Below are 22,158 nucleotides of genomic sequence, written 5' to 3'. Positions count from 1 at the left end.
ATCAGTTAGAATGGAAGGGATAAAAGATTTTTTCTTTTTGCTCTAATGGGCCAATCGAACGCTTCGAAACTTTGGTTGCGCGTCAAGCGTAAACGCAGCCTCAGTTTATGCGCAGAAAGGAGTAAGAAGAACAGAGACAGCGGCCGAAAGGAACTGACCTGTCGCCGCTGTTTATCGATAAATCACATCCGCGCGCCAAGTGCGCATGTTTTCATAGATCACGTGGCCATCCCACTCCTCCATTGCCCCTCCACCGGCGCCATTTACGGTAGTAAATTCCAGGAATTTCGTCCGCTCCGTTCATTTTGTCATCGCCCACGTCCCACGTCGCCTGTCGGGCGCAGCGCTCTTTGCGAGCGTCAAAGACGATTGGAGAACGAGAACGGGCATTGGACGACGACGTCGTGGTAAGGAAAATTTTTAGGAGAAGGGACGAGTTTCCCACCACGTTATTGATGGATGCTGATGAGTGCGGGTGCGAGAGTGACCGCCTCCCATAATTACGAAGCTGCTCTGCGATCATTTCGCGGTTAGTCTGAATCATTGCCTAACCATCGCAGCATTTCGCTGAAGATCATAATAGGAGTACGAGGAGAAGAGAGGAACGGAAGGAGACGACGACAACGACGTTGGAGACAGCAGAGGCGAAAGACATCGAGCAGCAGTAGCGGCGGCGGCGGCGGTGGCGAACACGCAATTGTGCGTGTTACCTCTCCGCCGGAGATTGTTACGAAATCGAAGAGAGAGAAGGTGAGTAGATAAAGTCCATCGACTTTTAGAATAGTTGCCAGTTGCCACAGTAGTCATCGAATGCTTTTTGCTCGCTTCGTCTTCTCCATCTTCTTCTTATTCCCCCCTCCCTTCTTTTTTTTCTCGCGTTTCCGCTCCGTTCTCTCTTATCTACGCGTTACGCAGCGTAATACATGTCCTTTTTTTTTTTCTTCTCAGGAAAGTACGATTTCGCGCTCGACATAGTCATGCCTTGACTATCTCGTAAGCTCCCGCGCGATTCTCATCCGTTTCACGACCATCGCACGAAATTTGTCCGCGCGTAAAATTTCTGCGCATCTCCGTTCTTCTCTCGGGGCAAGTATCTCGTACGCAGTAAGCATTTATCGCGAGAGCTAGAGCCGATGAGCAGATCGGCACCGCGGCGAATTACGAACTACGTTTCATAAGAATTGGTCAGTTTTGTTTTTTTTTCCCCCTTTTTTTTTACAATGTTTTGCTCGTAATTCGAAGGAGAATCAGAATTTTATTCGCCTCTCATTAAAGTGAGATGATTGTATTTGTCTGTTATATATAATTTTTTTTATTAGTTAATTTTTTCTTTTTTTTTTTTTTTTTTTTTCCCCAATATTGGGCCAAATTATACATTGGTAAATTGTTGCCTTTCAATTTGATGCTACCATAAAATAACAGCTTACATAATGCTTGGATATTTTGCTTGTTTGAGGCTTTCTTATTATTATGCAACTTCTAATTACTAACATAACAAAAATAAATTTATGTATATAATAATAAAAATTGACTATTTAATCACAATGTAACATAATGGATATTTTTAAAGAGAGTTTAACATCGTTATAAAGTATGTCGTTGTGGGAGAGAGCACAACAATTGCCAGAAGAATTACTCGAAGAGATACGCTCTGTGTATACAGACAACACATTTCCGATTGAAGTGAGACATTTCTTATCATCATGGATAGAAGAAAAATTATTGTAAGTATGAGATATAAACATTAAGTTTATAAATAGATGGAGAGTGTCTATTCTTTGTGAAAAGATATAGAAAACCTTCTCGATGGTTTTTCTTGTACATAAAAAAGTCAGGGAATACTCATGGAATTTTATTGGAGCAAATTTAAGAAAATTCTCTCTTTGTTTGTTTTGCTTTTATATTGCAAGGAGTCGGCAAACCAAGTGAAAATATATGTTTAAAATATATTATGAACTTTAATCGAGACGCGCAGTCGAGTGTCTGACCAATCAATTTTTACGTCGAGTACTTCTAATCGTCCTTTTATTCACGATTACATTTCGCTTGTCGGAGAAGTCTTTACGAGAAGGATCTACCAGGATGTCTAATCCCGGAAAGAAATGGAAAACCTGGAATTTTCCGGGAATTTTTTTGTATAAGAAGAAATCAGGGAATTCTCATGGAATTTTATTGAAATTCAGGGAATTTTTTAAAAAAATTCTCTCTTTAATAATTTTGCTCTTATATTGTAAGCAGTAGACAATCCGTCAATAAGTCAAATTGTGTGACTTATGTTTTAAAATAATATATATATATATATATATATATATATTCAATATCTTAATAAAATATTAAATATGTATGTTTATTTTACAAAAGTTATTCAGTTTTTTTATGTACATTTGCAGATCTAACTTTTCTACACATCCTACATTTTCTCTTTTCATTTTCTCAATATCTCCTCTCTCATTTCATTTTCCAGTTTCTGAGAACCTTACCTTCTTCTACCTGTTTTTCTTTTATCCTTTCTTTAGATATTTAGGCAAATTCTTTGCCTTTTATATCCTTGTAGCACTTGTCTTGAATCTCATCTTTGTCAATCTTCCTATCCTTTATATTTCCCTTTTTTTTTTTTTTACCTGCATCCTGACCTTCTTCCTTCCATGCTATTTCTTTTTTTCACACCTCCCAAACACTCAATTTATATATTAAATAATATGCAACTATATTTATATATTAATATAAAATAATTCCATCATATATATTTATATATTAATATACGTATATGTAACTGTATATTGCATACATACATCCTATATGAAATATTCATATATTAAGGCATTTCAATATCTCACATAATAATAATGCAACTATCAGTTCTAATAAAAAGTTGAATTGTTCTATTTAGTTTGCGTTGCACGTGTACATTTTAATATTTATTTTCAGAATTTTTCCTAATTTTATTTTTTGAATTAATCCATTAATTATTAATTATTCTAGGAATATAGAATCGCATATACATAATGAGCAATATATATCTGAACTTATTGCATCTTTGATACAAGAGTTAGAAACAAAAGCAAATAGTATACACAATGGAGATTTGTTTTTGATAAAATTAAAGTTGATAGAGACTGCTAAAATATTTCGTGTAAGTTATATATATCTTTTTTTATATTGTCTTGTGTTATATTTTGTAATTTAATTGAATTTAGATGTATTAGCTTTTAATCGATTATACTTATATTATACTTACATTTCAGCAAAAATATAGTGAAGATCCACTGAGGCTGTTTCTTACAATTAAGTTCTGCTTAGATACGGAAATGAAACTTGTGGCACGAGCTGAAAACTTAGGAAATACACATACATTTATGAATAATGATAAGATGAATATAGTAATAAACGATTCGCTCACACAAATAAAAGAACAGTTCGGAAGTTTACGGCAAAATGTATGCGAAAATGCGACTTTTGTACGAAGGATTGAAGAAGAACAAGAAGCTTTTGCTATCCTTTATCATGACTGTACAAAGTTAAACGCTACTTTACAGCAGATCTCTACTTCGCAGTCACATAATCACCAAAGTATGGAAATCGAGAAAAAACTCAAAAGGTACAATAATCTAAATAGGTACTCTATCAAGAGGAGATTTTAAAGTATTTGGCGCACAAATTTTGTTACTAAAAATTATTCAAATTCTAGACAAAAACAAGACGGGGAGATGACATTGACTAACAAAGTAGCTTGTGTAGTACACTTGCGTGTGCAATCTATTGATAGAATGAAAGATACCATTACTAAACTGAGTATATTACAATCGAGAATTCTCGATGAGGAACTTATCAGGTAAAATAATAACATGTATAAAATATGTATATGTTTATGTATGTGATTTTGTCAAATTCTAAAATATGATTCTAATATTTTACAGTTGGAAGAGAGATCAACAGTTAGCGGGTAATGGGGTAAATTTTTCTGGTAATTTGGACGTTATTCAGAATTGGTGCGAAAATCTCGCTGATGTAATCTGGTCGACTCGGCAACACATCAAAGATGGGGAACGTCTAAAGGAAAAGTTCCAGCCGTTTGAAGGGAATTCGATGCTGCCGAATATGTATCCAACTTTAAATACCCAAATTACGCAATTAATCAGTTCGTTGGTTACAAGTACTTTTATCATTGAGAAACAACCGCCGCAAGTCATGAAGACCAATACTCGTTTTACGAGCACGGTACGCCTTCTCGTTGGCACTAAATTGAATGTTCACATGACACCGCCGCAAGTAAAAGCGAGCATAATTAGCGAATCGCAAGCGAATGCTTTACTGAAGAATGACAAAATGAAGAATAGTGAAGTCAGCGGCGAAATTTTAAATAACACTGGCTCGATGGAATTTCATCAGGTTTGCGAGAATATTTAATACTAATTTTATATTATAAATGTGTGTGCACGCGCGCAGTAATAGAATGTCTACTTCTTGGGAAAACTTGGAATTCTCAGGGATTTTTTTATACTTGGAAAAATAAGGGAATTTTCATAGACTTTTATTGAGACTCAAAAAATTAAAAAAGAAAATGTGAAAAATATTTATTATATGAAAGCTATTCACTTTTTTCAGTAAATTTGCAAAATGCAGCACTTGAAACTTAAATGGCTCTGTGTTTAAGTGAAAAGCATTAGAAAAGGCATACAATAAAAAGTTTTATTTCAAAAAATTAAAAAAATTTTTTTTATCTGTAATTTTAAATAAAAATACCTGGAATTTCTAGGTAATCTTTTTTACAAAATATGAGTAGACATTCTGAATAATATAAAGTAGATAATTAAAAATATTGTTACATATTTTCCGTAATATTTCGTATAGACGGTTGGACAACTATCGGTGAGCTTTCGCAACATGCAGTTGAAGAAGATTAAACGAGCCGAGAAAAAGGGCACAGAATCCGTCATGGATGAAAAATTCTCGTTACTTTTCCAATCGACATTCGCTGTCGGCGGCGGCGAATTAGTATTCCATGTTTGGACCCTGAGCCTGCCCGTAGTCGTAATTGTACACGGGAATCAAGAACCGCATGCTTGGGCCACAGTTACTTGGGATAATGCTTTCTCTGAAGCAGGGAGAGTGCCGTTTCTCGTACCTGATAAAGTACTATGGCGACAAGTAGCGGAAGCCCTAAACATGAAATTTCGCGCGGCTACTGGTCGCGCTTTGACTCCGGACCATCTCAGATTTCTTGCGGAGAAAGCATTCCGTGGTACTGTACCGCAAGATTATTCGAATACACCGCTGAGCTGGGCACAATTCTGTAAGGAACCATTGCCCGAGAGAAGCTTCACGTTTTGGGAATGGTTCTATGCTATCATGAAGTTGACCAGGGAACATTTAAAAAATCCATGGGTGGATGGATGCATTCTTGGATTCGTCCGGAAGAAGCAAGCGGAAGAGATACTGGCAAACTGTCAGGCAGGCACCTTCTTGATGCGATTTTCCGATTCTGAACTCGGTGGTATTACTATCGCATGGGTTGGAGGTAAAGTATCGAAACAAATACCAAATTATTATGTGTGATTTTTATGCTGATATGTACGTCATATCATTAATTTCTTACACCTTCAATGTTTTTTCAGAGCAAAAGGATCAAGTTTTTATGTTGCAGCCATTTACAGGCAAAGATTTCGCCATTCGTAGCTTGGCCGACCGCATTTACGATTTACAACACTTGTTATATCTTTATCCAAATCTAAATAAAGATCAGGTTTTTTCCAAATACTGTACACCAGTTAGTGGTAGGTGTCGCATTTTGTAGCGAATCAATTTATCTAATTTATTATTAAGTGAATTAATCAGTAATAATTAATTGATTTCTGCAGAGCAAGCATCGACGAATGGGTATATCAAGCCACAATTAGTAACGCAGGTACCAGCTTGGAGCACGCCCGGCTTCGGTGGTCAAACGCCGTCTCATTCCTCCGTAGGGGGGATAAATAACAACAGCCAAGCTGCACCAAGCGGAAGCTATCCCGCCACTCCGCAGACCATATTTCAAACGCACAGCCCCGATCCTTCTGTAAGGGACACGCCGTCTGTAGCATCAAGGTCAGTCTCTTGGGTAATACCCAATCGACAATCTTGACTAAATTTTTCGAATTGATTCCGATTGATAATCTAATTGGTGCTAAGATAGAGATAGCTAGATACGCTCGTTGAAACGCATTCATATCTCGTTATCTCCTTGAAAAGGAAACGAATCTCAGACTGCACATGTTCAATAAACCGAATAAAAGTATGTAACATTTTTTTATTAATCGTGCAGTTTTTGAGGAAAATAATTTTTTTTTATTCGGATAATGAGAAAGATATTCTGTATTTTTTCTTGTATTTCTTTTTCGATAAATCGCTTTCTCGTCTCTTGTAGCACGATTTTCCGGACGTTTTGTATTCCTTGTATTTTGTGATTAATAACCTAAGATAGAAAAATTTGATATTTTTGAACCATAGTTTCAAAAATGAGCAATATAATTAAATATGTATCGTTGTTAAATCTTGTTTATGAATTTTTCTACTTTTGATAACATAAAAGATTTCATTTTTTATTTTATTTTATTGTATATTGAAATATATTTTAATTATACCAGGATATGCAATATACTTATGGGATGTACCTATGGAAGATAATGAAATGTATGTGAGGTAATTTCAAGAGATATAATCAGTAAATTCGCAGAGAACGAGAATTGTGAAACATTCCTTGCAAGTAGCTCACACTTTGCATATCTCTGGATCTCCAAATAGAAACCATCAGTATTCTTTCTTTTCTTTCTTTTTTTTCATAAAGATTTTTTGACACAAAACTTTGTAAAAAAATATAGTGGTAGTTACACGAACTTTTTGTAGGTACTTTTTTGCGGATACTTTTTGTAGACATTTTTACGGTATATTTAGTTTTATAATTTAGCTACGACAGAAGAAATCAATATGCATCGAAATATACGACAAATTATATCTAATTGATTTTGTGGATGATATTGTATATATTGATAATGGGTTATTCCCTACTAGTCTTATCAAAAGAATGAAAGTGCACAAATAACGGTTATTTATCAAAATGTTTAAAATATGTATGAAAATACGATGGTTCGGTCATTCAATGATGATCATGTTAAATTGTTGTTAATATTCGTCTTTTCTTTTTTATTTTTGATTATTTTTGTTGTATCTTCTCACGATGCATATATTTATTGTTTTAGTATTTTGTCCAATAATCACAGTAATTGGACCAACTATCTATAAATTTAGTATTAAAGGGCATTATATTAGACCAGTGATACATACATACAAAAACGTAAGCAGTAAGTCATAAATAGTAAGTAAATCGATTATGAAGCAGTAAAGTAAACAAATCAAAAATTGAAAATTGGTTTGCTTACTGCTTCATTATCTTACTGCTTATGTTTTTATTTGTGCCCCACTGACCTTATACATTAAATATTAATTTATTAAACTGTCGTAGTATTTCATCATAAGAGAGCGTATATATATATATATATATATAAGGTAAGATTATTTTATTCAAAATATACACCAACATATACATACAAGTTAGAGGGAGATATCGCGTTGAATAGCGAATTGTATCGCGATTATAATAGAGATAAATAGAGAATTCAATGGAAGATAAAAATATATATTATTCAGCGTATCGTGAGAGAGAAATTCTTTAATCTATTTAACAGAGTCGTAAAATTCACTCGTTGATATCTGTAAAATAAAACTCGCCTCTCTCTTGTATTATTTACAACTTTCCCAGAATTGTCGAGAATCCGCGAACAATCCCCGATATCTTTGACAACGAAAGTAGAAACGCGGACTTTGAGATCAGTAAGCTAATACACATATATGTCGCGTGTGCGTGTAGGCGCGGATAGAAAAAGCTCGAAAATTGCATCTCGACAACGAAGGGTCCCCGCGGCCGGATGAATGGCGTGCGCTGGGCCTTAAAAGGCCTTAATCGCCCCGGCAAACTCTTTGAGCGGCGAGTTAATGACGTGTATTTATGTATTCGCCGCGTTTAATTGCCTGTGTGGCTATTAGCGCTCTATTCCGCGTTCTCTCCCCTGGCGGTTGAATACTACTTGCGATGTAGGGGTGAGTTTATTCTCTTGCGCGCGCGAAGCACGCTGCGATATTCAGAGTGGTGGAATTGCCTAATCTAGGAAGACAAAAAAGTGATTATAAAGGAACATTTAGTGCATCTTTCTTCTTTTTATGCGCTTTAAGATCATTTATTTCAAATAAATTTATCTGAAAAATTTTAAACTATATAATATTTCAAATATATAAGTGCCTTTATATACAATTATATTTTAACTTTAAATATTGTTAATAATGCATTAAGTTGTATAATTGGTATTAAAAGTTCGATCTCTGTTTTCTATTCGAATTTTTATTATTGTTTATTTTTGACATTAGTGTGTATAAAATAACTATAGTATCTATATTGTACGAATAATTTGATTTATAACAAAAAATTCAAATTTCTAAATAAATTTGTACAAAAAAAATGTAAGACTTTAGTAAATAACATAAAAACAAAAAAGAGAGAGAAATGGATTAAAGAGAGCCAAGCGTGAAAAACAACGCGAGTAATTATCTTCAACAAATTCCTTTAACTATCCAGATATAAACGTTTCGTTCCCTTTTCGAATCATTTTTAATAATTATTAACAAAGTAATACATATCATACAGAGAAACATGACATGTATTATTTAGTTAACAGTTACTGAAGATGGTCCAAAAAAAGGAGACCGAAATTATTATTTAGATAATTAAAGGAGTTTGTTCAAGATAATTATTCGCACTTTGTTTTCTTGACTCTCATTAGTTCGTTCCCTTTTTAAACTTATCATTGTGAAGATAAACACTTTATTTTAGAGCAGATGCAGTTGGCAATCAATTTCTTCTCTCTTTCAGCATTCCTCTATTCTCGCTCTTTTTTATTACAAATCAGCTTTCTTCTAAATTCCAGGATTTTCTTTTTGTACTGTTTACTATTCAGATTTATCTTGTGATCACATAACTATGTTATTTTGATAGAACGTGTTTAACGACATTTTCATTTGTATACATCATTAGTAAAAATGTCGTCCGAGAGAATGTTTTAGAATAGAGAAAACGCTCAGTTCTGATCATACATATGTATGTATATAGAATAGAAAAAATCGATCGTATCTCTATTGTTGTATAAATCAATTTTATCTTAACAATTTCTATCGTATAATTATCTCAATTGTGGACCAATCAGAAAAATCATTAATGCGTAATTAATTTTTCGACTGCCAAGTATTTTTCTACTATTCACTTTTCGAATGCAACGGTTTACTATATTATGGCTTAAGGGATTATGCCTAGTCAGAAATTTTCGGTTTTGGAAATTTCACATTTTCTCTCGAAGTACATAATGTTAGAAATATTCCCTGAAAGTTTCAAGTTAATCCGTTTAAATTTGTTGGAGATATACAATCTTAAATATATGTTCCTCGAAGCGCTCCGCGCAAGTATAATGCGGTAGCTGCGCTAGGAAAAACGTTGTCTCTTCCTACCTACTTGTGAGCCATTTATTGTATGCTGCTTGTATTAGTGTGTACGAAAAGTCTTATAAACTGTATAATAGCAAATTCAAAAGACTTTCAGACCAACGTACACGAAACTCGGAGACGCTGGCAGTATAGCAGTTTGAGCTGCCCAGTCGAACGTTCGCTTCTGTAGTTTTCTATTTTCTAAATAATTATGGATCGTAAAAAGGACTCGAGAGACAGAAAATCTTCGAAAATCAAGATCAAGAAAAAGGAAGCAAAGGATTAATCCGAAAACGGTGGAGCATGAGGAAAGTACTTTTAGTGCATCTGCGAAAAAATTGAAGATGCAAAAGGAGTTTGTTGTGCTGCAAGACAATAGAATATACAATTTTGAACTTTATCATCGTATTTGCTGCAATTTCAAGTTTTGTTAAGTGCAAACAGTGTGATGGAAATGTTAAATTACAAATTGCAAGTGTGCGCGCGGCCTCGGATTTAAAATTTTATTATTATGTGATAAGTGCGTGCCTCAGTATAGCCGTATACATCGCTGCTTGTGTATTTAATGAAGGCTCAGGTGTATTATTGAAAATGCTACAATTCATCGGAGTAAGCTGCCCAAACGTCCATAAATATGCGGAGAAAGAAGACACTGCCCGCATAAAGATCTCTGACCGCCGCGTGCAAGAGAATACTCTGGAGGGAAGAATGCGTCGTCGGCAAGAGCAAATTGATGTTTTGGAGGCAGCAACTGCTGCAGCAAAAGGCCTACTGTATGGGCCTGGAATAGATGATTATGTGTAAGTTGAAAAATAAATTTTTTACTTGAAACTTTAAACGCGTTTTTCTCACAACCACGTTTTTAAAGTCGGTGACCAATATATATTTTGAAAACCGCTGCACCAATTTATTTCAATTTTTGCAAGCTTCTTTTAAACATAAAAATCTAGATTTTGAACGAAGGATCTTTTTTTCAATGTGCAGTTTTTATAGACGAAAAATGAGCGGTTTTTTTTTACGAAAATCGGTAATTTCATTTTAAGTGGTCGCCATTTTATCGCAGATTAATTTTTTGTAACAGAGAACCATTAAAGAGTAGATAAACTAATATATTCACTAAATTTTCTCGAATTTTTGATTGCAGATAACCCAGTTAACAGTAGTGGTTCGCAAAACGGAAACACTGGAATAAACGCTTCACGGACATCGACATTATAACTTCGTTATAAATTAATATTTTTGCACCAAAATTTTACTGTAACTTTGTCAAATGTAACTTTTTTGAATATAGAAACTTTTGTAAAAAAAAATATGCTATATGCTTTTTCAAAAAACGAATTCCCAAAAATTCGTCTTTTTTTCGACCTTCTGACTAGGCACAACCCCTTAACATATAATATATAGCTTTTATATTATGAATTCTTGCATATTGTTAATTCGTAATGTTGTATATATAGAATGTGTACGAGCGTAAACATTCGTGTATTGAAAAGAATGCATATTTACCACGAATGGGATAGACGAAAGTCCCAATTTAAGTATAACAATTGTATCCAAGAAAGCCGGAAAAAGCCGGTACAACACCAAAAATTTGATACTATCCTGCGAAATACAGCTCCAATCACTCGCAGCTGGCAATTGAGTAAAGTCGTTATTTGCAAACTCATCAAAATATACATGTATCGTCATTTTATTGCCTCGTGCTATGCACGAGTCGCAAAGGATTGAAGGAGAAACAAACCATTCGAAACCACGACTTCCTCTTTTGCTTTTCTCGAGAACAAGTGACCGATGTACTAACTACTTTGGTTCGGACGGGGCTCTTATGATTGTCATTCGTATTCCCCTTTTTGCCATGTTGTATCGGCTATACCGGCTATAATCGGTCATCTCTAAAAAAATAAATAGTAGATAGAAGCACACGCACTTCTTTCAAAAAAGAAAGGAAAAAAAGAAATATGAAAGAGAGAAAGAGATTTTTATAGCTTATGATAATTTATTACCAGCGGATTGCCAGTGATTGGGGATGTGTTTTGATCTGTGATAGTTACGCTCCGGGTCTCGGCCAGTCAAGCATCGGACAACCAAGCTCGGACTTGGACATGGAACTGATGCAGCCGATCGATGAAAATCTCAACCTGGACCAATTGCAGAACTTCAACTTCAACTTGCAGGACTTCACCGACGTATCGACGTACAACGCTATCAAGCCACAATAAAAGGTATGCGAATGATAATCGTCATAAAGCCCGATGTTGATCTTTATCTTTCTTCGATCTCTGTCAGTTTTACGTTCTACACAAATTGGCGAAACAACAGCATATATATATATTATACAATGATACGTGAATTATTATTTAATACAGGGAGGGAATTAATGTATCTTAAAGTGAAATATGTAAACTATATTTTTTTCTCCTTTTTTTTTTTATAAGAACAATTCGTACTCATATACACACAAACATAATTACGAAAGAATTAGCTTTCTTACATCTTTAGAAAATTGTAAAAAAAAAAAATTGTAAGAGTTGTTATGAGAACCTCGCTATTCTCAATCGTCTTCTTTATTCTGAATTTCGCATCATTTTGAATAATTTAGAATTTTCCTTTTGCGCTATTCCCCTATTACTCATTCGTCATCTAATTATGCGTAGAGTGAGAAAGCGAGTGAAAGATAAAATGCGGAGCGATGGTATTTTCGTTCCGTACATGTGCCATTAGAGTGGGAGAATTGAGGGAAGATTTCAAAATAAAAGAAGAATTCGATCATTCCAGAATTAGAAGGGTGTTATATTACACATGCATATATCTATATCTATATATACAGTGGGAGACTCCCGGTTGTAGATACGATTCTTGATTCCATTGTAAGCAAACGAACCTGCGGTTCCTGACAGAGCGATTCTAAAGCTTCAGCCGATTATTTGATTTAAACGATTAAGCTTTGATGCTGACAAAGAGCAATTCCTGGAGAACAAGTCCGGTGTCTTATTAGTGAAAAATAGCTGAGCAATGTATGCTTACAATCGGGAATCACTGTATATACATTTATATAAAATAGTAATATATATCTGTTGATCATGCACACAAATCGCGCCTAAGTGTAATAAAGTTTGAGAATATCTGCACAAAACATGCTGATACGCGTGAAAATATCTTCGCGCGTAATTATTTTTACACAATATTTTGTGTTGGGATGAAAATCTTGTGTGAATTCTTCCCTCTTTGTAAATATAACTTTTTGAATCGAAAAACGGAGAACCCTTCGACGTTCGGTCAATGCTTTTTTTCTACTCCTCTTCTAATCTTTTATTTCTTACACATTTACATATAATGAATTTATACTAGTGAGAAAGCGACACCAAAAATTACTTCTTTGTGTTCGCACTACAGTTGATGTTTTGATGATATTTTATCGAATCTTTGTTTTTTCTTACGTTCTTCATGTCTCCTTCAACTTTATCATTTAACGACTTTATTTTAAATTCTTGTAGGATATAAAGAAATCTACGTACAAAGATTGTTATTATCTATGACATAGCGTTAAGAGGGCTCTTGTAATTATAAATATAATTACACACCTTATATATAAGAATAGAAATTTAATTCATATCTATACATTGTATGACATATATATATATATATATATAAATTCATGTATATATAAGAATTATTTTTATTAAATGCTTATATCATTTTGTAGAAAAAATGTTAGCGGATAATCTGTGAAATGTGCTCATTTTTTCTTCTTTTTTTAATGTTTAATGATAATTCAAAAAATATTTGATAGTCGCAAATTGATTTTTTACACTTTTAGAGAACACTATATAAAAGAAAATAATGTTATTATTACCTTCAAATTTAAAAATACGTTTAGAAGAATTAGATATAGAAGCTAGATATTCACCGAAGAGATTTTGAGAGTACAAGAAATGTTAATTAAAGAAATAGACAATCATCTTCATATACATATACATGATCGCATAGTCAAGTTACAATTGAATGTGTGGATTTTTGGAAAAAGATATTGAATGAAAAGAAAAATCCAGTTAAAAAGCTCTAGTTGCATTCGATTTGAGTTTTAGGAAAAGATCAGATCAAATCGCGAAGAATGCATTATAATAATGTGACAATTTGATATGATCTTTTAAGTGCTTTATAGTTTTTTAAACCTTGTATTCTTAAATTTTTCGATAAGTTCTAGCGAATTTAAGAAAATAAGTTGTAACAATTTTTTAATTAGTTTTTATTTTATACCTTAAGCGTTATCCCCGCAATATTAGATTTTTATATATACATATATGATCTTCCGAAAAGATGACTTTTCGCGGAAATTCATATATGCGTTATTTAGCAGATAATCTAATTTTTAGAGCAGAAAGAGAGAATGTATAAAGAGAGAGTAAGGAGATGTATACAGAGCAGATCCAACTTTAGACACGCACGTATACATTGTAAGCTTAAAGTTAACTTACTATGGTCTATTTTCTTCCCTTATATATATATGTCTTATGCATATATTAACAGAAAATCTGTCAATTATTATATATGTATCCATAATGTAAAACACAAATCCGTCGCGAATAGGAATACACACACAACGTTATCTTTATATTATTATATATGTACAAGAATGTGTGTTTTGAGTAAATATAGACATTATCATTGTCTATTGTTCTTTTTATTGAAAATTAGAGTTTATTTTATTATCGAGAACGATTAAGCGAGAAATGACTATTATATTACTGATATGCACATCTCCTTGTTTATTACATTGCTATATTTGACATAACATGCATGTTTTCGCAATAAAGTACATTGTAAATCAATATACCGGCTATTTATTGCTGCGTACTTGGAACAGAATTATCATGATTCTCGAAGAACAAAATGTATAAATCCGCTTAATCCTGCTTTTTTTATTCATTTTTGATATTAACTCATTAGAATCTTTTTAACATACGGTGTAAAGAATTTTAGTTAACAATTCTAATTGAAGCAATCGTTCTTTTCCGGAAAATATTAGTATATTCAGAGAACATACATGAGGATAATCTCTTTTTTTAGAAAATTTATAAAGAAATTTGGTAATTTTTGTTTTACCCTAAAGTAATTTTATTTTATCTAATATATAAAGAATCTTTATCCTGAAAATAGATCGTTAATGAATTAAAATGATGTATAATATATCAGCAAGTGTATATTGTATCTAATTCAAAAATATTTAAGATGCTGCTCTTGCCGCAGTAGACATAGAAATGTCATCTTGCTCATCAATTGGACACGGGCACTCTACGCACGTATTGTCCTCGATATAATGGCCCGGTGCGGGATAACTCATGTGATAGACCGTATCGCTGATCATCGGATGTTTGGGCGGCCGATATTTAATCTTTCGGGCCCACGGAAATTCTTCTTTGGATTTCGACGCCCACGCCTGATACGATAATTTATTTATCGTTTCGGAATCTATCTTAATTTCCGGCCTGTGGACAAAGTGGGATGCATTGCAGAATTGAAATTGCAACAATTCGCATTTGAAAAATAGGCTAAACACATCGTAAGAACACAGTTTAAATTAGACGTCTCTTTTTTCAGTTGAAAAGTTTTCTTCTCCCGAGAGGAAATAAATTCTTCTCGTTTTTTTTCCTTTTTTTTTTTTTTCTCCATAGAGACGTCGTTTGTAGTCCTTTTTTACTTGGTATATACACTGGTGTTTAAAGAAAGTGCATTACTTAGGAATTTCACATTTCTCATCATTTTTCGCGATAGTACAGTATGTTACTTATTAATGACAAGCATCACAAAATACAGTAGAAATATAAAGAATAACAAAAGTATTTATTAATAGTTAACGCAAAACTAACTAATATTTGACATGTGCTTTTAAAATATTCCAAATTGAGTATTCGCAACCTTTATACAACAGTTTTATAAATACGACAATGACTGAAATATTATCAAAAGCCCTCAAGTTGCTTCAGTTTATCATTTTAAATAAAAAATAGAATGAAAAATTCACTAAGTGCAAACTAATATTTAATTGAACCATCTCTGGCCTTAATAACAGCAGCACATCGTCGAGGCATTGACAAGATCAAGTTTTGAAGATATTCAACTGATAATTCGTGATTCCAAATACGAATTATCGCTTCCTGAAGTTCACGAAAGGTCTTTGGTTTCTTTCTGGCAACTGCAGATACCACACAATGCCAATAGTTCAGAGCTAATTGGGTGATGCACTTTCTTTGAACACCAGTGTATATAAACCTTTTTTCACGCTTCTCCATCTTACCTGCGATATTGCGTAACTATGGGCTTATAACTGCGAACGGGTTTTATCGCATCGAGTTTTACGTAAGACAACCCGGTAGTCGTGTCTCTCTCAAACGGTACGTCGGCGATGCGAATATTGTCGCACGGGATGACGAGGTCTGGACGCAATGTCGTTTTTGTTACATATTCGCAACGAGTCGTCGTCTCCGATTGCATTCTACCGGCTGTTATATCCCTAGGGCGCGGGGGTACGAACGGCTTCCGCCTCTCTGTCCAGACTCGTTGATAACTCAACTACAAGGTGGCACGCCATTGTTTGTTTTTATCCAGGCATAATCGGAGAAGAGAGGAGTCACCTTGTTGGTCGTATCGGTGGCCATTTTTACGTCGGGGATAGAGATACTGCCGCAGGGAATAAACGGCTCCACGCGCTCCGCATCACCTGGCAGATAGCTCTCCTTGTAAATAGTTTTATTCGCGAATTCGGCACCGTATGGAAATATATATGCCGCCATAGGAAGAAAAGGTTTTTCCATTGAAGCCGCGTAGTTCTCTATGTAGCTCTCGGAATAAGTAGTTTTGCCACACATTGCAATATCTGGAGGTCTTAAAAATAGAGTTAAAATACATTAATATTGTTTTTTATATTATACCAACGCATGCATAAAAAGAAAGGAGAAAAAAACGTAAAGACAGATTTTGTATAGGGACAGATATTGTTATATATTTATATTATTTCTCATAAAGAATTTAATTTTCATTACTTTATATATTCTCAAGAGAATTTAATTAATATCAGAAATAAAGTCATATATATTTGAATCAACATTTTTTTACACACAGATAAACGTCATGGAACACGTTATGGAAAATAATTTATGTTATTACAATTGAATGTATATTTTATTATTAATTTATTATTACGTAACCGTATCACAAAATGTATAATATTCAAAGATTTATGCACGGTACATACTTATACGCCCGTTTCTGCGCCCAGGGATAGAGTTCCTTCTTATCAACGACAAAGGGTTGATAGCTCAGCTTCTGCGTCGTCTCTCTAAATAGCGGCTGGTTCGGTGGACAATATTTTATTATCGGCTTAAAACTGATTGCAGGTTCAATAGATCCAGGAGAAATATATGATAGTCTCGTCATCGTTCTGTCATCTAAGGGTGCTGAACTTGTGCGGATACTTCCGCAGGGTATAATCATCTCCGGCTTCTCGACATGCTTTGGCGTATAATCGCGACGAACCGTTGTTACGGTTTCCATTACACCCGGAGCTGTCATTCTAATAAATAAAATATAATTATTGTATAAATATAATTTGTAAAGTTAGAAAATTCAATTAATGAATAATAATTGAAGAGACTTTCTTTTGTATGCGCAAACATGTTATTGGTAATTTTTACATTTATCTTTAATTTTTGTTTTTACGTTAGAATTAAAATAATAATTTATCATATAATAATTATTAGTAATAATTAATGATAATTATTAATTTTTCTCTGTGTTTCTATCCAGGTATAATGGTAAATTATTAATAAATGTAAAAAGTGTAAAAAGAATATACAAAAAATATAATAAAATTTTGATATTCTTATTCAGTAGAGACATTCGTGCCTGTATAAAAAATAATTTCCTTTTGCACATTGCGAATATATTAACGGCGCAAAAAGATATAAAATACATTCATCCTTTTCTCTTACCCACCTACGTTTTGGTATAATTGGCTCCGCTTTAACAATCTGCCATACGGGCCTGTAAGATAATTGATTCGTCGTCTCGTCGATAAATTTTCCGGTACTGCTTTGAAGACTGTGAACGGGCCGAATCGGTTGCGATCGCGCATAACGCGGATCCACATTTAAATACGACAAATGATAAGTTGTACTAGTCTCGAGTTGTTTTGACGGCAGCTTATACATTCGCTCCGGTGCGAAGGACTTTGCACGCGGAGGCTGCACATATCTTTTGGCATACTGTATGCGCGTACGAATATTATATAATAATCGTAAATATAAGATAATCGATCGTATATTATATTACAATATGAAATAATAATAATTAGTAACAATTGTAAATTATAAATATACATTAATGACTGTTGACTGGGCAATTAATTATTATAATGAAAAATTCAACATTGCATACGAAATATCAATCATAGTAATGGATTTCAGCATTGTATATAAAAATCATTAGAAATAATTGAGTTTGCAAGGTGAAATAAAGATTACTTTAGCCTTGCATGGGCACGTTGTTTTAGCAGATGATAAGGCTTTCCTCTTCGAACAAGACTCAACAACCTCCATATTGCAGCTTTAGATGACCTCCTTTCTTCTTACCGTATCATACATATATGTATGCAATGCACAATTGCATTAATATTCCTCTGCATAAAAAATGATATTGTAATAAATATCAAAACATTAAAAATAATATTATGTATCTTGTAGAGTTAAAGTTTGTAACATTGTAAAAATCTAATAAAATGACATGCATATGCATACAACATGGTACAGAAACTAACTTCGTGATATTCTCGCCGGAAAAATATATTATCGAGACTTCTCGAGATATCAATCATTTGCTTATACCATCTGTGATATGAATTTTGATTCGAATATGATTGCGCTTGATTCTTTTTTCTCATAGATAAAACGAAATATGTAATATAAAAAGAAAATAGGCAAAAATACCATAAAAATTGCACTAGAAACTCTATTTCGTCCATGTATTTCAGTAGCAATTTAATTTGTACTTAATGGTTAGAGCGTTGTTATAACTACGTGGAATTTTTTCGTTCATCAATACACGTGACACGACGTGTGTATCGCGAAAGATCACAGTTTAACTTTAAAAAATTGTATACAGCGTTTTAAGTATTTAATAATCGACACCTCTTGTGACAAACTAACGTCACATTTTGATGCAAAAGATAAAAAAAAAAATATCTTATATCCTCAAATATAGAAGAATATAAGATATTTTGTCTTTCGACTTCTCTAAATTGTAGCTGTATGACATTAGTCGTTCTCTAGGCGTTGATCTATGAACTCTTTTCACCAATTGGCACAAGCTACAATGTGTACGTGTATGTGGAAGACACGAGAGATGTATTTCAAGCGTGCAACTTGGCTTATGCCTTGTTTTGTGGGTTATATATTATGTATACCTAAACTTTAAACGCGCCTAATTTACACTTCTTTCGCACATTAAGCGCATTAAAAAAATCTGTGGTTTAACATTATACATATATATATGTATTTACTGTATACAATATATAGTATGAATTTTATTTTATATCTCAATTAAAAACTGAGAGAGAAAAGAGATTAAATATATATATAAATAGAGGACAGCCTAAGAGTGATAACCATCTCCTCCTGATTGATCTGCAGTCGCACAGAAATAAAACTTAAGAAAGAGAGGTAGAAATGTGTAATAGGATAAACTTAGAAAAATAATTCATTACACATTATTCTCGCGACGGGCAGGACAGTTCCATCATCTGACACTGATTCACAAACACTTGATTCAACTCCTATCTTCAACACCAAGAGAAGAACGGACTCTTGTTCTGGAAGCGCTGAGTAAAGGTGTCAGAGAATGAAAACAATCTGGGGGCACCGTTTCCTTTGGCCCTGGAATAAAATAAAGCACATGAAATGTTGCGGGATAGAAGCACATTTATGCATCAAATATATATAGTATAATTTGTTCTATTTTTTAATGGACATAAATAAGAATATATACTTTTCCACGATTACAGCCGGCATTTGTACCAATTGTACTGGGCTTTTGGCGTCTTTCAGGGCCTGTTGTAGATTCAAGATCTGACCACGCATCACACTCATTTGCCTATCAAAGTGGTGCCGATCAAAGCCCTTATCTTGCTGAAATAGATGAACAAATTATACTTATCGTTGCATATAAGACACACACGATGTGATAATCTCTTCAATGTAATTTACTTTAAACAATTGGTGTAGATCGTCGCAAAGATCCTGTACAAAGTTCTGATCTGAGAGTTGCGGCAGGACTAGCTCTCTCGTAACTTCGCTAAACGGCTGTTTTGCTTGAGTCAACCATGCCCAATGATAAGGATACGCCCGCCAAGAGTCCGGATGTTTGAAAGGAAAGGCCAGGCCGTTGTCGATCGCCGCGATCTTCACCTCACCCTGCTCAGATCCGTTTTTGCTGACGCTAGTATCATACTTGATCAGCCAATTGTCGTTACCTACCAGAGCAAAATTATCCTGTTATACACAAACAACAAGATACGATATAACTTATAACAGGTGCAAGCAGCTCAATTGTATTTACCTCTGTCTGTATTTCTGATGATATAATCCAGTATGACTAAACGCTCGAAATGAAGTTGAAATTCTCGACTCAAACGCGCCGGCATGGGTTCGTTTTCCCATCGTCTTAGCCAATAGTCAGCATCCTTGTAACCGTCCACAAAAACTTGGAAGGAACCGATCTTTGGTGGCAAGCCGATACGATTGAAGTGCGATCCCACTGTGGGAAACTGGTCCATGATAGCCTGTTTCATGCGTGCCTTCTGACGATCCAGGGGTGGATAATTGAACACCTCGCTGACGAGTTTCACTACTCTAGTATTCGGCACGACGCCGAGGCCTAGTTTGCGATCGACCAGACTCGCGCCTGCCTCGCTCAAGTATCCCTGATTCGGGATCAGACAGCTCCTGCCAAAGCAGCAGGGACAGCAAAGCTTGTGCATCCATTTTGTCCATTTTGGATTCAGCCTGCCATAAGGTTCCTCATCCTTTGGCTTGAATACACCTATTATTTTCTGTTGAGAACAGTATGAGATTAGCGATGCTCGTGTATCACTAGCTCCATTGGAAGCTATAATGGAGTCTAAGCTCCTTACTTTTGCAAGAAGATTAAAGAAATACATCTTACCCCTGCGGGATTTTTGACAAAATAACTACCACTGGAACCCTGGTATATCCTCTCTGGATAAACCCCATTGTCTATCGCACACTCAGCCTGCCACACCAGTTCCGTGAACTGTGGATCATCTACAATATATACAGAAATGTAATGCTATGTACAAGATAACACTATCACGATTCTCAAATGTCACTAGATGAGTCACAAACGAGCGTGCACTAAAAGAAGACACCGCTATAATTAACTATGTTAGTCGAAGCATAATTCGACGAACCTGGAAATCGGTTGAACGTAACATCGAGCTCCAAGCGACCGAGGAGAGGCTGGCTCTCCCGGTCGATCCCGGAGGAATCTATGGCTAGGGTTTGGTCGTTGCTCAGACCGGGAATGAACTCGACGTCTGGCAGGAGGTCCCCCGGTGGCGGCGGCGGCGGCGGCGCCGGCGACTGTCGCTCGTTCTGCGACGATAGGCGCTGATTATGGTTATTGATGGACAGATCCACCAGCGCATCGGTTTCCACGAGAGTGACCGCGGGACTGGTGTTGTTCTGACTGTGGTATTCTCGATAAGGCACGTGCAATTGCCGCTGTTCGGAGTCGCTCATCACAGATTGATCCGCTCACGCAGGCCGATCCGCGATCAAAGCGGACTCGCTCTCGCGGTTTCTCCTTTAACCGTCGCCGAAGTCGAAGTTCTTAACCTTTCACTTTTCGACTCGACGGAACTCTGTCTATACCTTGCGACATTCCCGCGAGTTCTCCTCCGCTTGTCAGCGATGCGTGCTCGTCCTCGGTTCTTCCTTGATGTCGTAGTATCTCGTGTCAACGTACAAGAAATGCATCAGCATTCTATGCGTCTATGCGTCATTTGTATCGTATATACGTAACGTAGCCCAGCAGCACACGCAACCTGTGGTCATCGACGGTGGCGGGGAAGGGGGTATTTGCTATAAGCTAATCCAATTAACCAAAATCTGGTCCGTCATCCCAACGACGGACGCTATCAGCTGATAGGATTACCGCCATACTTGCGCGACGCGTATGCACTTTTCTGTCTCTCTTTCTCTTTTTCTTACATTGTCATGTGCAATAAACTACAGTATAATATACTCGCAACGTTATTGCGAAATTACGATTGATCTTTAATCGGGCGAATTTTTTTAATGTCAGAGAATAAAGATGCGAATCTGAATAATTTTGCGACAAGTGCGAACGCACTCTGAAAATATAGGTTGAAGATTATCTTCCGGTGGAGGTGAACATGTGTTGAAAATATTGAAAGGGTTATACGTGATAATGTTTGCTCTTTTTTGGAAATGATAGAAGATATTGCTCAGATCTAGGAATTGCAACAATCTCCGAACAATTTTACGAAATACAAGTTTATTC

At 35.0% G+C, this 22,158-nt stretch overlaps 2 protein-coding genes across 7 annotated transcripts; one reads left to right on the top strand and one right to left on the bottom strand.

Moving 5' to 3' along the window:
• The first annotated feature begins 291 nt into the window (after positions 1-291).
• Positions 292-17,095, top strand: LOC115240525 (signal transducer and activator of transcription 5B). Of its 6 annotated transcripts, none has more exons than XM_029815735.1 (11): positions 292-750; positions 1,571-1,724; positions 2,983-3,133; positions 3,246-3,598; positions 3,689-3,832; positions 3,918-4,389; positions 4,852-5,518; positions 5,616-5,774; positions 5,859-6,084; positions 11,612-11,786; positions 16,959-17,095. In XM_029815735.1, exons 2-10 carry the CDS (start codon positions 1,594-1,596, stop codon positions 11,781-11,783), a joined length of 2,475 nt encoding a protein of 824 aa, XP_029671595.1. In that variant the 5' UTR covers positions 292-750; positions 1,571-1,593; the 3' UTR covers positions 11,784-11,786; positions 16,959-17,095. The 6 variants fall into 6 exon arrangements, with proteins under 6 accessions (XP_029671595.1, XP_029671610.1, XP_029671601.1 ...); XM_029815750.1 differs by lacking the exon at positions 16,959-17,095 and adding an exon at positions 949-1,086 and having other exon boundaries at positions 11,612-14,234; XM_029815741.1 differs by lacking the exon at positions 16,959-17,095 and adding an exon at positions 949-1,184 and having other exon boundaries at positions 11,612-14,234.
• Positions 12,074-21,975, bottom strand: LOC115240613. Its single transcript, XM_029815866.1, has 10 exons — positions 21,044-21,975; positions 20,779-20,897; positions 20,173-20,665; positions 19,821-20,086; positions 19,603-19,742; positions 17,557-17,814; positions 16,817-17,134; positions 16,197-16,446; positions 15,860-16,134; positions 12,074-15,050 (listed from the first exon to the last, which is right to left on the bottom strand). Exons 1-10 carry the CDS (start codon positions 21,372-21,374, stop codon positions 14,789-14,791), a joined length of 2,712 nt encoding a protein of 903 aa, XP_029671726.1. The 5' UTR covers positions 21,375-21,975; the 3' UTR covers positions 12,074-14,788.
• Positions 21,976-22,158: the final 183 nt, after the last annotated feature.

This window comes from Formica exsecta, unplaced genomic scaffold (genome assembly GCF_003651465.1).
Source record: "Formica exsecta isolate Colony F162 unplaced genomic scaffold, ASM365146v1 scaffold117, whole genome shotgun sequence".
NCBI lineage: Eukaryota > Metazoa > Arthropoda > Insecta > Hymenoptera > Formicidae > Formica > Formica exsecta.
The sequence above is the reverse complement of the archived record's forward strand: the minus strand, read 5'-3'. Positions and strand labels throughout refer to the sequence as shown.